The sequence below is a fragment of the Engystomops pustulosus genome, chromosome 10 (assembly GCF_040894005.1).
Source record: "Engystomops pustulosus chromosome 10, aEngPut4.maternal, whole genome shotgun sequence".
NCBI lineage: Eukaryota > Metazoa > Chordata > Amphibia > Anura > Leptodactylidae > Engystomops > Engystomops pustulosus.
The window spans coordinates 77,296,305-77,309,647 of NC_092420.1; the positions used below are offsets into that span (position 1 = coordinate 77,296,305).

The 13,343-nt window shown below is 43.7% G+C and overlaps 1 protein-coding gene across 7 annotated transcripts in view; it reads left to right on the forward strand.

The window, feature by feature from the left end:
* SEC16B (SEC16 homolog B, endoplasmic reticulum export factor) overlaps positions 1–282 on the forward strand; it is a 168,622-nt gene extending 168,340 nt beyond the window's left edge. For all 7 annotated transcript variants that reach the window (XM_072127404.1, XM_072127410.1, XM_072127407.1 and 4 more), the window contains one exon: positions 1–282. In XM_072127404.1, coding sequence (XP_071983505.1) covers positions 1–78 — 78 coding nt within the window. In that variant the 3' untranslated portion in view covers positions 79–282.
* Positions 283–13,343: the final 13,061 nt, after the last annotated feature.

Sequence of the window (13,343 nt, forward strand, 5' to 3'; positions counted from 1 at the left end):
TTCATGCAAGACCCTGGTCAAGCCACAAACAAGTCCGGTCGTCCTCCGCGAGGACGATATCCGCTACAACGCCGATGACCTATGACCTCGAGCATTACCACTCAGGGAGAGCCATATGGACAGTCATTAAATCACCTCGTCTTTCCCCTCATCACGGGGCGAAGCGCAAACCGGTTTCTGCTTCTTCTTTTATAGATTGTTAGACTCCTAGAGTTCTTCTTAAGCTGTTAACCCATTCCATTCCATGGAAGTAGAATTTATAATTACATTTTTTAATTTGAATTTACAATGATTTATTTTGGTTGTCTGCTATGGGAACTGGATAGGAACATCTATACAAGTGGCGACAAACCTCGCCCCGCAGATGGAGTAGACTCTGGTGTGTAAGATAAAGAAAAAAACTATAATTTGGATCTACCGAAAATATTTTACACGTATCTTAAATGATAGTATTGTGTATAAAGGTAGGATTACAGCAATCCCCTATTCAGACTATTTTCCCAGTATGTAAAAGGAGGATTTATCATTTCCAAAATTGTGGCACTGTGCACTTAAACGTGGTCAGGAGTACAGTGGGGCAGATTTACTTACCCGGGCCTGTCGCGATCCAGCGATGCGTTCTCCATTCAGGATTCGGGTCTTCCGGCGAATCGCTGCTGCTGCGCTGAAGTCCGCCGGAGTTCACCTTCCTATCGTGGGTGCAGGTAAGCGCGTGTCAAGCGACACAATCCGACCACATGCGCCAAAAACCTGGGGCAATTCAGCACAAACCGGAAAATAGCGATTCAGGCCCTTAGTAAATGACCCCCAGTGAGTAGCCATAGATCATATGTCTTCTCCTAATCCACAACCACAATGTGGTACAATACACAAGGATGTTATAGAGCAGCGAGAGAAGCATACAAGCAGTGATGTCACAATCCTGAATAATAGATAACATTATTAGACATAACATAATGTTACATAACAGAGATAATGCACAGTGATGTCATAATGTAGAGAAAATTCACATAATGAAGTAGCACGATGATAATCTCAGTAAACTTATAGCATCGCAGCTATGCAAACTGTAATGTCATAATATAGAGATGATATGAGAGATGTAGTACAGGGGTAAATTCCTCTGCAGTTACTGTACATGCACCATACAACAGTAATATCACAGTACAAGAATAGAAATGTCAGGGCAGAGGCGTCGTTAGGGCCGGGGACACTTGTCCCGCTGTCCGGGCAAATTTCCCCACTCTCATTGCTATCTAAGTAAGTAAGTAGATAGCGATGAGCAGTGTAGTAGAGAATGGAGCCGTCGGCTCCGTTCTCCACTACAGAGAGCAGGAGATGCCATCACACAGCGCCCCCTGCTTCATGCAGCTCACAATAGCGCCTGGAGCAGGAGGCGCCAGGTGATTACGTCACCGCGCCTCAGTGCTGGAGTGAATGGTGAATTTTGGGGACATTAATGGGGACGTTGGAGACATTACTGGAAGCTGGGAAGACATGGGGGGGGGTGCCAAGACTTTGGGGGGTTGTTATCGACATTACAGGGGATTTTGGGGACATTAAGGGGTGCTGTGAAGACGGTGGGGGGGGGGGGGGCGGGCTGTGAGAGAAAATTACAGGGGGCTTTGGGAACATTACTGGGGGGGCTGTGAAGACATTTGGGGCTGCGGGGAACATTACTGGGGGGGCTGTGAAGACATTTGGGGCTGCGGGGAACATTACTGGGGGGCTGTGAAGACATTGGGGGGCTGTTGGGGACATTACTGGGGGCTTTTGGGACATTACTGTGGCTGTGAAGACATTGTGGGGGCTATGAAGACATTGGAAGGGCTGAGGGAACATTACAGGGGGCTTTGGAGACATTACTGGGGGGCTGTGAAGACATGGGGAGGCAGTTGGGGACATTACTAGGGGCTTTGGGAGCTGTGAAGACATTGGTGGGGGCTGTGGGAGACATTACAGGGGGCTTTGAGGGACATTACATGCGGCTGTGGAGACATTGGAAGGGCTGCTGGGAACATTACAGGGGACATTACTGGTGGATGTGAAGATTTTTGGGGAGGTTGTTGGGGACATTACTGGGGGCTGTAAAGATATTGAGGGGGGTTGTGGGGGACATTACAGGGGACTTTGTAGACATTAGGAGGGCTGTGGGGAACATTACAGACGGCTTGGGGGACATTACTGGGGCTGTGAAGATTTTTGGGGGGTTGTCAGTTACATTACTGGGGTCTGTGAAGATATTGTTGGGGCTGTGAAGAAATTGGGGGGGCTGTGGGGGAAATTACAGGAGGCTTTGGGAACATTACTGGGGGCTGTAAAGATTTTTTTGGGGGTTTTTGGGGACATTACTGGTGGCTGTGAAGATATTGAGGGGGGGCTGTGGGGGACATTTCAGGGGGCTGTGGGGGAGTTCTTATTAGGGGCTGTGGGGTACACTGCTGTGGGCTGTGTGGACATTGCTTTGTGTAGGTGTTAGGTGAGGACATGATTATGCTGGGCATTATTTAATTTAGGGTTGAGAGCTAATTAGTGGGGGGGCCACAGGTATAAAGTGCAGATTGCATTCTTACTTGTTGGTGCAAGATTAGGGAACATAATTAGGTGGGTGGCACAATGAGGGGGTGTAATGTAAATTATTGGGCCTTATACTTCGGTGGGACAGTAATTGTCAACTTCATTATAAAGTGTGGGGACCACAATGGGGACATGCACTGTGTGTAAAGTAGAATGTATGTATAATATGTATAGGTTTTATGGCTTTTCCAACACGTTCTTCTATAGCTGTATGTGCTATGTATAGGTTGTGTACAGGAGTGGGCATTACTGACAGTTTGGTACATATGCATTAGGGCCCGTGCCCCGGATCTTTTACCACCCTAGCAATGCCCCTGGTGCAGGGATAAAGCTATCACCACACAGATGTAATACACACCATCATAGTATAGGGGTAAAGGATGGAATAATGAATACCGTAGTAGCAGGGCCAGCTCCAGGTTTCAGTAGGCCTCTGGGTGACAGAACCTCAGTGGGCCCCTTTGCAGTGAACTCACATGGTGGCATTATTTTATATATTATATATATATATATATATATACATGTATATATATATATATATATATATACATATATATATATATATATACATATATATATATATATATATACACTCACTGGCCACTTTATTAGGTACACCATGCTAGTAACGGGTTGGACCCCCTTTTGCCTTCAGAACTGCCTCAACTCTTCGTGGCATAGATTCAACAAGGTGCTGGAAGCATTCCTCAGAGATTTTGGTCCATATTGACATGATGGCATCACACAGTTGCCGCAGATTTGTCGGCTGCACATCCATGATGCGAATCTCCCGTTCCACCACATCCCAAAGATGCTCTATTGGATTGAGATCTGGTGACTGTGGAGGCCATTTGAGTACAGTGAACTCATTGTCATGTTCAAGAAACCAGTCTGAGATGATTCCAGCTTTATGACATGGCGCATTATCCTGCTGAAAGTAGCCATCAGATGTTACAGGGTACATTGTGGTCATAAAGGGATGGACATGGTCAGCAACAATACTCAGGTAGGCTGTGGCGTTGCAGCGATGCTCAATTGGTACCAAGGGCCCAAAGAGTGCCAAGAAAATATTCCCCACACCATGACACCACCACCACCAGCCTGAACTGTTGATACAAGGCAGGATGGATCCATGCTTTCATGTTGTTGATGCCAAATTCTGACCCTACCATCCGAATGTCGCAGCAGAAATCGAGACGCATCAGACCAGGCAACGTTTTTCCAATCTTCTACTGTCCAATTTCGATGAGCTTGTGCAAATTGTAGCCTCAGTTTCCTGTTCTTAGCTGAAAGGAGTGGCACCCGGTGTGGTCTTCTGCTGCTGTAGCCCATCTGCCTCAAAGTTCGACGTACTGTGCGTTCAGAGATGCTCTCTGCCTACCTTGGTTGTAATGGGTGGCGAGTCACTGTTGCCTTTCTATCAGCTCGAACCAGTCTGCCCATTTTCCTCTGACCTCTGGCATCAACAAGGCATTTCCGCCCACAGAACTGCCGCTCACTGGATGTTTTTTCTTTTTCGGACCATTCTCTGTAAACCCTAGAGATGGTGGTGCGTGAAAATCCCAGTTGATCAGCAGTTTCTGAAATACTCAGACCAGCCCTTCTGGCACCAACAACCATGCCACGTTCAAAGGCAATCAAATCACCTTTCTTCCCCATACTGATGCTCGGTTTGAACTGCAGGAGATTGTCTTGACCATGTCTACATGCCTAAATGCCGCCATGTGATTGGCTGATTAGAAATTAAGTGTTAACGAGCAGTTGGACAGGTGTACCTAATAAAGTGGCCGGTGAGTGTATATATATATATTATGGATTGATTAGATCCAGCCCTAATCACGCCCAGTGATCCCTTATGTACAGCCTCATGTGGGCCCACCCACCCAGCAGCTCTGGGCCCTGGCACTTGCCCTGGTATGCCCTGTGCAGTAGCAGGCAGCTTTAAAGTCCTTATAGAGCCCCTCTCATATAGCCCAAGGACATGAGTGCCTCTACTTCCAGGAACTATTCTGTATTGTTATATTTCATCTTCTCTGAAAAACAGCTATAAACATATACTATATACTGTAAATACCCCCAAAATAAGAATATATTCTCTCTGGCACAGCTTTACCTCAGGAAACTAGTTGGCCAGTATCCTATGCGGGAACAGCCATATTGACAATGTAATAGACCATAATTATGGAGAGAATAACAAACAATGATAAATATGTATGAACTGGGAGTCATTTATTACACTTGGAACTTGACAGAAATGGAGCAGAGAAATCTCTCTACAGAATCTGTGGTGTCTCTGCGAGACATATACTGTACACCAAACTTTTGCAACTTTTATCAATGTTATAATTTGCATTTTAGTTTAACTGCTTGAAGACAGAGGACGAGACGAGTCGTCTAAATTAACCAGCCATTAAGGCATTTAGACGATCTATATCGTCATGCAGTTAAGGTAAATATTTTCCATATATGTTTTTACAAAAACAATCAGTGCCCAACCTTATAATACTGAATGAAAAATCCGAGCAGGTGCAGGATGACGGCGGCCGTATCCTGTATCCGATGTGTCAGTTTCCTCTTCTTAAATCCACTAATATTATTCTAATAATCTTCCTGGTAGGGGGTCTTATGCCCCCTCTCTCTCCCCTGCTATTGATGTTATTATCTGACTTACAGCAATGACATTTATAAATATCAAAAAAAAAAAAATAATAATAATATTTCTCTTTTCCCTATGAATAAATCAGAGCCGTGTGACTTTCCCAAATCGACACATTAAAGGTGCGCGGCTTGGGTGGAAGACTACGCTGGATACTGCGCATCTACAATTATAATGGCATTTCTTTGCACAAGATTAACAGCGAGGGAAATGTAATAAGTGTCCTTCTCTGTGTGATTATTACATATTCATATTTGTACAGCTGTCAGCGCTCGCACATTCCCGGAAGAAAGGCGGAAAACATTGGGATTTTTATTTAGGGCGACTGTAGTTGGCGGCAAGTAATGAGGCCTTGTCTCAGAATTTTCTTTTTTTTTTTTAATATAATGTATAATTTTACCCAAATTCTAGCAGACGTTTACAATATAGAACGTGACCTACATGTACTTTATAGGAGGTGCTGCTGGTGGCTCCCGCGCCATTCCTGTTTATTGATCAATTACATTGGTAAATATCAACAAGACATTTGGAAGCGCAAATAAAGGCAGGATGCGTATCCCCGGCTTACCATGAATTATACATGCTTTTATCCTTCGGGTTTACTCTTTTCTTTTATTATTTATGGCATCTGCCCTGTAGATGGCACACAACAAACTCGGTTTCTGTGCACTTTCAAAATGAAGCTCTTATCAGAATATCATTTTTTCCCCCCCTGCTTTTGCTTTTTCAAGCACCGAATCTTAAGATACTGGAGAAATTCACATTTGTCAACTCGGCTTTCTGTTTAGGTAATATACATATACTACGGATAGGATTAGAGAAATAGTACTGTGACAGCGCAGTGTATTCGCCCTAATAGTAATAATAATCTTTATATAGCGCCATCAAATACCGTAGCGTTCTACAAATCATAGGGGACATACAAATACAGTACAAATAGTCATATGGAACAATAGGAGTGAGGGCCCGTACCCTCTTCCATATTGGTAGTATCAGGCAAGGGAAACCAGAATATACTTATTTTTACTGAAATTATAGTTTAGGAATTCCTCATTATTATTATTTTTGCTTAAAATCATATTTTAATTACAAAAGTTCAGTATTTGGTTTTTGTACCCGAACTATACATATACCACATAGCAAGGCGCAGGATACCACTCACAGACATATACATGCACCATATAGCCAGCTGTAGGATGCCATTCACTACAGTATATACACCACATAGCAAGCTGCAGGATACCACTCACAGTATATATATATATACACACACCACATAGCAAGCTGCAGGATACCACTCACAGTATATATATATATATATATATATACACACACCACATAGCAAGCTGCAGGATACCACTCACAGTATATATATATATATATATACACACACCACATAGCAAGCTGCAGGATACCACTCACAGTATATATATATACACACACCACATAGCAAGCTGCAGGATACCACTCACAGTATATATATATATATACACACACCACATAGCAAGCTGCAGGATACCACTCACAGTATATATATATATATACACACACACCACATAGTAAGCTGCAGGATACCACTCACAGTATATATATATATATATATACACACACCACATAGCAAGCTGCAGGATACCACTCACAGTATATATATATATATACACACACACCACATAGTAAGCTGCAGGATACCACTCACAGTATATATATATATATATATATACACACACCACATAGCAAGCTGCAGGATACCACTCACAGTATATATATATATACACACACCACATAGCAAGCTGCAGGATACCACTCACAGCCGTGTATATACACACACCACATAGCAAGCTGCAGGATACCACTCACAGTATATATATATATATACACACACCACATAGCAAGCTGCAGGATACCACTCACAGTATATATATATATACACACACCACATAGCAAGCTGCAGGATACCACTCACAGCCGTGTACATACAGCACATAGGAAGCCATTCCCCAGCACATTGGTCATAGTATACATAATGGACTGCGATTCCGTCGGGTTTTCCCAAATATGCCCCAGGTTTTTGGCCCACGCAATCGGATTGTGGAGCATCGGCGCCGGCTTGCACGCAACAGAAATCGGGGAGGGGGGGCGGGGGGTGGCCGCCGGACAAAGTGTGGAATTAAAAAAATTAATTGTGTTGCAAGATCAAGCACTTACATGCACCGGGAAGAAGAAGGTGAACTCCGGCGGACCTCGGTGCAGAAGCGACGAATGCAGAAAATTGGACGCACGACCTTAGTGAATCGCACCGGACCCAAATCCTTGTCGGAACAACGCATTACGGGATCGCGACAGGACCGGGTAAGTAATTCTGCCCCAATATGTATGATAGGGGGTTTATGTGTTTTAAGTGTGATGGGAGCTGATTTGCAATAACCTGGTGTGACCACTACACAGAGAACATTGCTGTCTGCTTCTTGTTTCATTCCCTGTTCATCAGCGGCTGAGCACAGTCGATCTTTGGGTACCAGACCCTCCCCCCCCCCCCCATACTAAGGTGTCCATAGGTTTGAAATAAAAATTATTAAGCTAAAAATGTGAGCAAACTTTCAGTTACTTTTAAGGTATTCACATTGTATTTGGGCAGGTTAACAATTACAAATACCTTAGTTATTTATTACCTTATTTATTATTACAGATATCTATCTACAGGCAGTCCCCGGGTTACATACAAGATAGGGTCTGGAGGTTTGTTCTTAAGTTGAATTTGTATGTAAGTCGAAACTGTATATTTTATAATGGAAGTTCTAGACAATTTTTTTTCTTTTGCCCCAGTGACAATTGGAGTTTCAAAATTTTTGGTGTAATTGGACAAGAATTATCAATAAAGCTTCATTACAGACACCTCACAGCTGATCATTGCAGTCTGGGACTATAGTAAAGCATCCAGAGAGCTTCACCAGAGGTCACAGTGGGCAGAGGGGTCCGTCTGTAACTATGGGTTGTCTGTAAGTCGGGTGTCCTTAAGTAGGGGACCGCCTGTATACAGATAACATAATGCTATAAAATATTAATCTGCCAACATTTGCTGTTTTGGAAAAGTGATAATAATTATATGATTATACTGTTCATTATCAGAGGTACATTTGTTTTCTGTAAAGTTTAGGGTCTGTGGATAAAATTGATTCATGACCACAACCCACTTGAAAATGATGTTTGGACACAAATAGGATAATTAATTTATAGATATATGTGTGATCACTTAACTGGTTGTAAAATGGGAAGCAATTCTTAAGGGGGCTCTTAAAAGTTCTCTGTGCTATAGGACCGAGATGCTGGAAGATACAGATCCAAATCCCACCTTTGTATTTAACAACTCAAATGTAATGCCTAGAACTGCAATCTTTAAAACGACACCAGAAACATAGCTCTAAGTGCCACAGAGCCATTATAGTGATCGTGATTGTTTTCCATCTTCTCAGGTCGAATGATACATTTTGAAGAAGAATCTGTAATAGAAACATATATTTCGCCTCTTCCTTTTTTCCAATTCCTTCTTCCTTTCCTCCATTCAAGCCATGTTTATCATCTTCTAAATTTGGAAATTCTTTTGTGTAATTTTGTGCACACTACTTCCATCATCAGAGTGGAAACTACTGCCCTATTACACTGGAGGAGGCAGGCAAGCACAGGGCCGGAGGAGTGAGCGCTCCTCACTCACCTTCCTCCATAGGAAGATGAGTGACCCAACTGGGTCATGATGTGCTGACATACAGGGGCAGATTTACTTACCCGGTCCATTCGCGATCCAGCAGCGCGTTCTAAGTGGTGGATTCGGGTCTTCCAGCGATTCACTAAGGCAGTTCCTCCGACGTCCACCAGGTGTCGCTGCTGCGGTGAAGTCCGCCGAGGCCCGCCGGAGTTCAAGATCCTATTATTGGTGAAGGTAAGCGCGTGTCCAGCGACACTTTTTATTTTTTAAATGCGGCGGTTTTTCCAAATCCGTCGGGTTTTCGTTCGCCCACGCCCCCCGATTTCCGTCGTGTCCATGCCGGCGCCGATTGCCACGGAGAGAGGCGGAGGTAGCAGCGCTCACCCCCTCCTCCTCTCCCCGTTGCTGACGTGTGCCCTCCGTGCTACGGTATGGCGGGCACACGCGTGTGAATGTAGCCTAAGAGAGATTTATCATCCAGACTCTTATATTAATCTTGGGTAATAGAAAACTACCAAGTACAACTCTGTCTAGTACCCTACTTTTCATAAATCTGCCCCATTGGGGCACATTTACTAACGCTCAGCGGACGGCATTTTCGTCGGGTTTCTCGACTTTTTCTGTTTTGCAACGCATTTAACTGGGGTTTTTGGCGCATGCGATCGGATTTTGGCGCCTACTTTCATGCGACACAAATCGTGGGGCGTGATCATCGGACAACTCGACTGATTCAGAAGAAGCGCAGGATTTAACATTCAAAATTGTGGCGCAAGCCAAGCACTCACATGCACCAGGAAGAAGGTGAACTCCAGCGGATCTCAGCAGGGAAGCGACACATGCAGGAAATTGGACACACAATCTTAGGGAATCGCGGCTGCTACGAATCCTCGTCAGACAACGCACCTCAGGGATCGCGATGGAATGGGTAAGAAAATGTGCCCCATTGTCTTTACTCTCTTCTTCATTCCATCTTACTATCAAAATGGACAGAGAATCACAGGTATCAGATTACACACAGAAGCCGGATGGGAAGGGGAGGGTCAGGAATGAGTCTCAGATTCTAAGAAGATACAGACTGCTGGAAAATACAGAATACATATCTGTATCTACTCTTCAAGTATCTGTCCTGGAAGATGGCTGAGCATGCTACTTTACAACAGCTTTGGACTATCTTATGGCGAAATTCAATGCAAACTTATTAAAATGTGGCGTGGGAGGATTACATCGTGTTCTTTTGTATAGATAAGGGAAAAAAATTAATAAAAATGACATTTTGCAATTCAAATTCTTTTACACTTTCTCATTAAATAGATCACACATAAAGCGCTATAAAAAGAAGACACCAAGATATATGTTACACGTTATACAATTAAACTGCTAGTTCTGTTTGTTGAAAACGATGCATTTTACTTTTTTTTTTCCTTAAAGGGAACCTATCACCAGATTGTCCACAGATAAAACTACAGTATTCCTCAGGTAGGGAATGAGATTATAGCATGCTTTCTTTTATGTTTTGCTTCGTGCTCAAAGTTTGGCACGAACTGCCATTTGGGCCCTTATCACTTCATCTTTACAACTCACAAACTCATTCAAGTTCCTCGACAATGCTGGTCACCCTTAGGCTACATTCACAGGATGTATGCCCGCCGTACCATAGTACGGCGGGCATACATCGGCGCTGCGGAGAGGAGCAGGGGATGAGCGCTGCTCACCCCCGCCCCTCTCCATAGGGAGATACAGCGCACGGCGCCGTAATACGGGGAAAGATAGGACATGTCCTATCTTTTCCCGTGCTACGGAGCGGTACGTGCCGCACGTGTGCTGCACCGTACCGCTCCCGTACAGGGCCGTGAGCTCATAGGAGTGTATGGGGGACGTATATCGGCCGTATATACGCCCCCCATACGTTCGTGTGAATGTAGCCTTAAAAGACAAATACAAAAGAGGACAGGATAATGCATAGAATCTCCATGGGTAATCGTTTTCCAGCCAGCACCTGTAGTTGCTCGCCAGTTCAGCAATAATCAGGCTGAGGATTTGTCTTCTCATGCAGTGCCTCAACATTTAAGAGCATTTGGACTGAAAGCCCACTTTGCAGTGACCAAACCTTTCATAAGAAGAAAGAATCAAAAGGCTAGACTCACTTTTGGTGAGGAGCATGTTGTGTGGACATTGGAAAAGTGGTCCACAGTTCAATGTAGTCATGAAAGCAGGTTCATTTATCTGGATCTTATGGGAAACATTGGGGCACATTTACTAAGGGTCCGCACAGCGCATTTTCGTCGGGTTTACCGACTATTTCCGATTTGCTTTGCATTTAACTGGGGTTTTTGGCGCACAATCACGCTGACTTGCATGCGACACAAATCGGGGTGCGTGGCCGACGGACAACCCGACTGATTCGGACTAAGCGCGGGATTTACAATTCAAATTGTGTCGCAAGACATGCACCCACATCCACCGGGAAGAAGTAGGTGAACTCCGGCGGACCTCAGTGGGGAAGCGACATATGCAGGATATCGGGCGCACGATCTTAAAGAATCGCGCTTCATCCTCGTCGGAGAACGCACCTCGGGGATCACGACAGGACCGGGTAAGTAAATCAGCCCCATTATGTTCAAAGTGTGTAAAGAAGTCAGTAAAAGGTGGTGGAGAAAATGTCATGGTTTGGGGAATGTTTTCTGCAGCAGGAGTTCTTCCATACAACTACATGGAAGAGTGAATGCAAGTGTGAACCAGAACCTTCTTACACAACAGGCGGCTCCTTCCTTGCATTCATCACTCATCCACCAATTTTCATGCAGGACAAACCCAATAGAAAACCTCTGGAAAATCCTTGGTGGAAAAGTAATGGCCAAGAACCCACAATACAGAACTATGGAAGAGACAGGAAGAAGAGTCCATCAAAATCACATCAGAGCAGTGTTTGACTAGTGATGATTGGACCCAAACCCACAATGTCCCCTTGAACCTGGACTTTGGTCAGAAGTTTGGGTGAAGCTCACCCTCTCACCATTTAACATCATAGATTGCGGGTTTTAACTCTTTAAATGCCCACGGCCAAGCCTCTGGGAGAATTTAAATGCAGATGGCATGATTTCACAATGACAATCAATGGAGATTACATTATTTCGGAAAAACCAAGCGATCATACATTGTTATTTAATTTTGATTACACCGTTTTCCCCCATCCTCCCCCCCATGCACGAGTGTCTAGGGTAGCCCCTCAGGCTCATTAGCATAATGTTAAAAGTTGATTCTAGAAGGAAGGAGGCCATGGATTACAAATATAAGAAGATTACCGCAATCAGGGTGCCTGGGTTTATGAGTAAGTGTCCTGGGTTTATCATGTCTGATTTAGTTGTTAGATTTCTTTTAATTGGGATCAAAAGGTCTGTTGGGGGAATTTGTTAGTGGGAGAAAAGATTACTTTTTTCCATGTTCCGTTTTAGGAAATAATTGTAGCCATACTAATTGAAGGTCTATAGTCCTATAATACTGCAGCCACTTATACAATGAATGTCACTTTGGAACGTTCTCTGTCACTAATTTCATTGCTGTGACACCACAACTCTCAATATGGCGTGTGCATGCAGTAAATAAGTTAAACAGCTAATAAAATCTAAATTATATGTATGAAAAAAAACAATCCATGGACTATTCCCCAACCTGCCAGACGGGTCCTAATTAGCTGCTAATAGATGTCTGCTGTTGGCCTGCATAATGCTGTTCTTGGCACTTAAACCTATTTATCATGAAAATAAACATAGGCTATTTACATGGGCAGAAGAATAAGCAAAAGTGACTGTTTGACGTGTGGACACAAGGTCATAGTGGGTGAGACGCAGGAGAAGGAGGGTAATGAGTCTGATAGGCCGGTCGTGCCGAGATTCCTAACAGAGATGCCACTCCTGCAAAGTATCATAACAATTCTTTATGAAAAAAAGCTTCTAGGATGGAAAATCTCTGCAATAGACCATTTCTGTTCGGTTCCTTAGGAAAAAATGTTATCAAATTGCCTTTGTAGAGGCATAACAAGGTGTAGCAGAGCCATATAGTTTACAATACAGTAGGTGCCAAGTTATATAATGAGTCTGTAATGCCACTATGACGGGGGGCATCCTATTCGTCTAGACCGTTGGTGGAGAACCTATGGCACTGGTGCCGGAAATGGCACTTAGACAAGGAAAGTAGCAATCCACCGGTATACAACATATATATATATATATATATGTTCAGAAGTTAGGAAGTTAGAAGTTGGTACTCGCGGCCAATGTCAATTAATTTAGCAGAAGAAGCCACAGCACTCGTAGATTTTAAATATAACCTTGTATTCTTTGTTCACCCAATCATGTTACAAGCAACGTTTCGATTCACCAAGAATCTTTATCAAGCATTGATGCCAGAGAT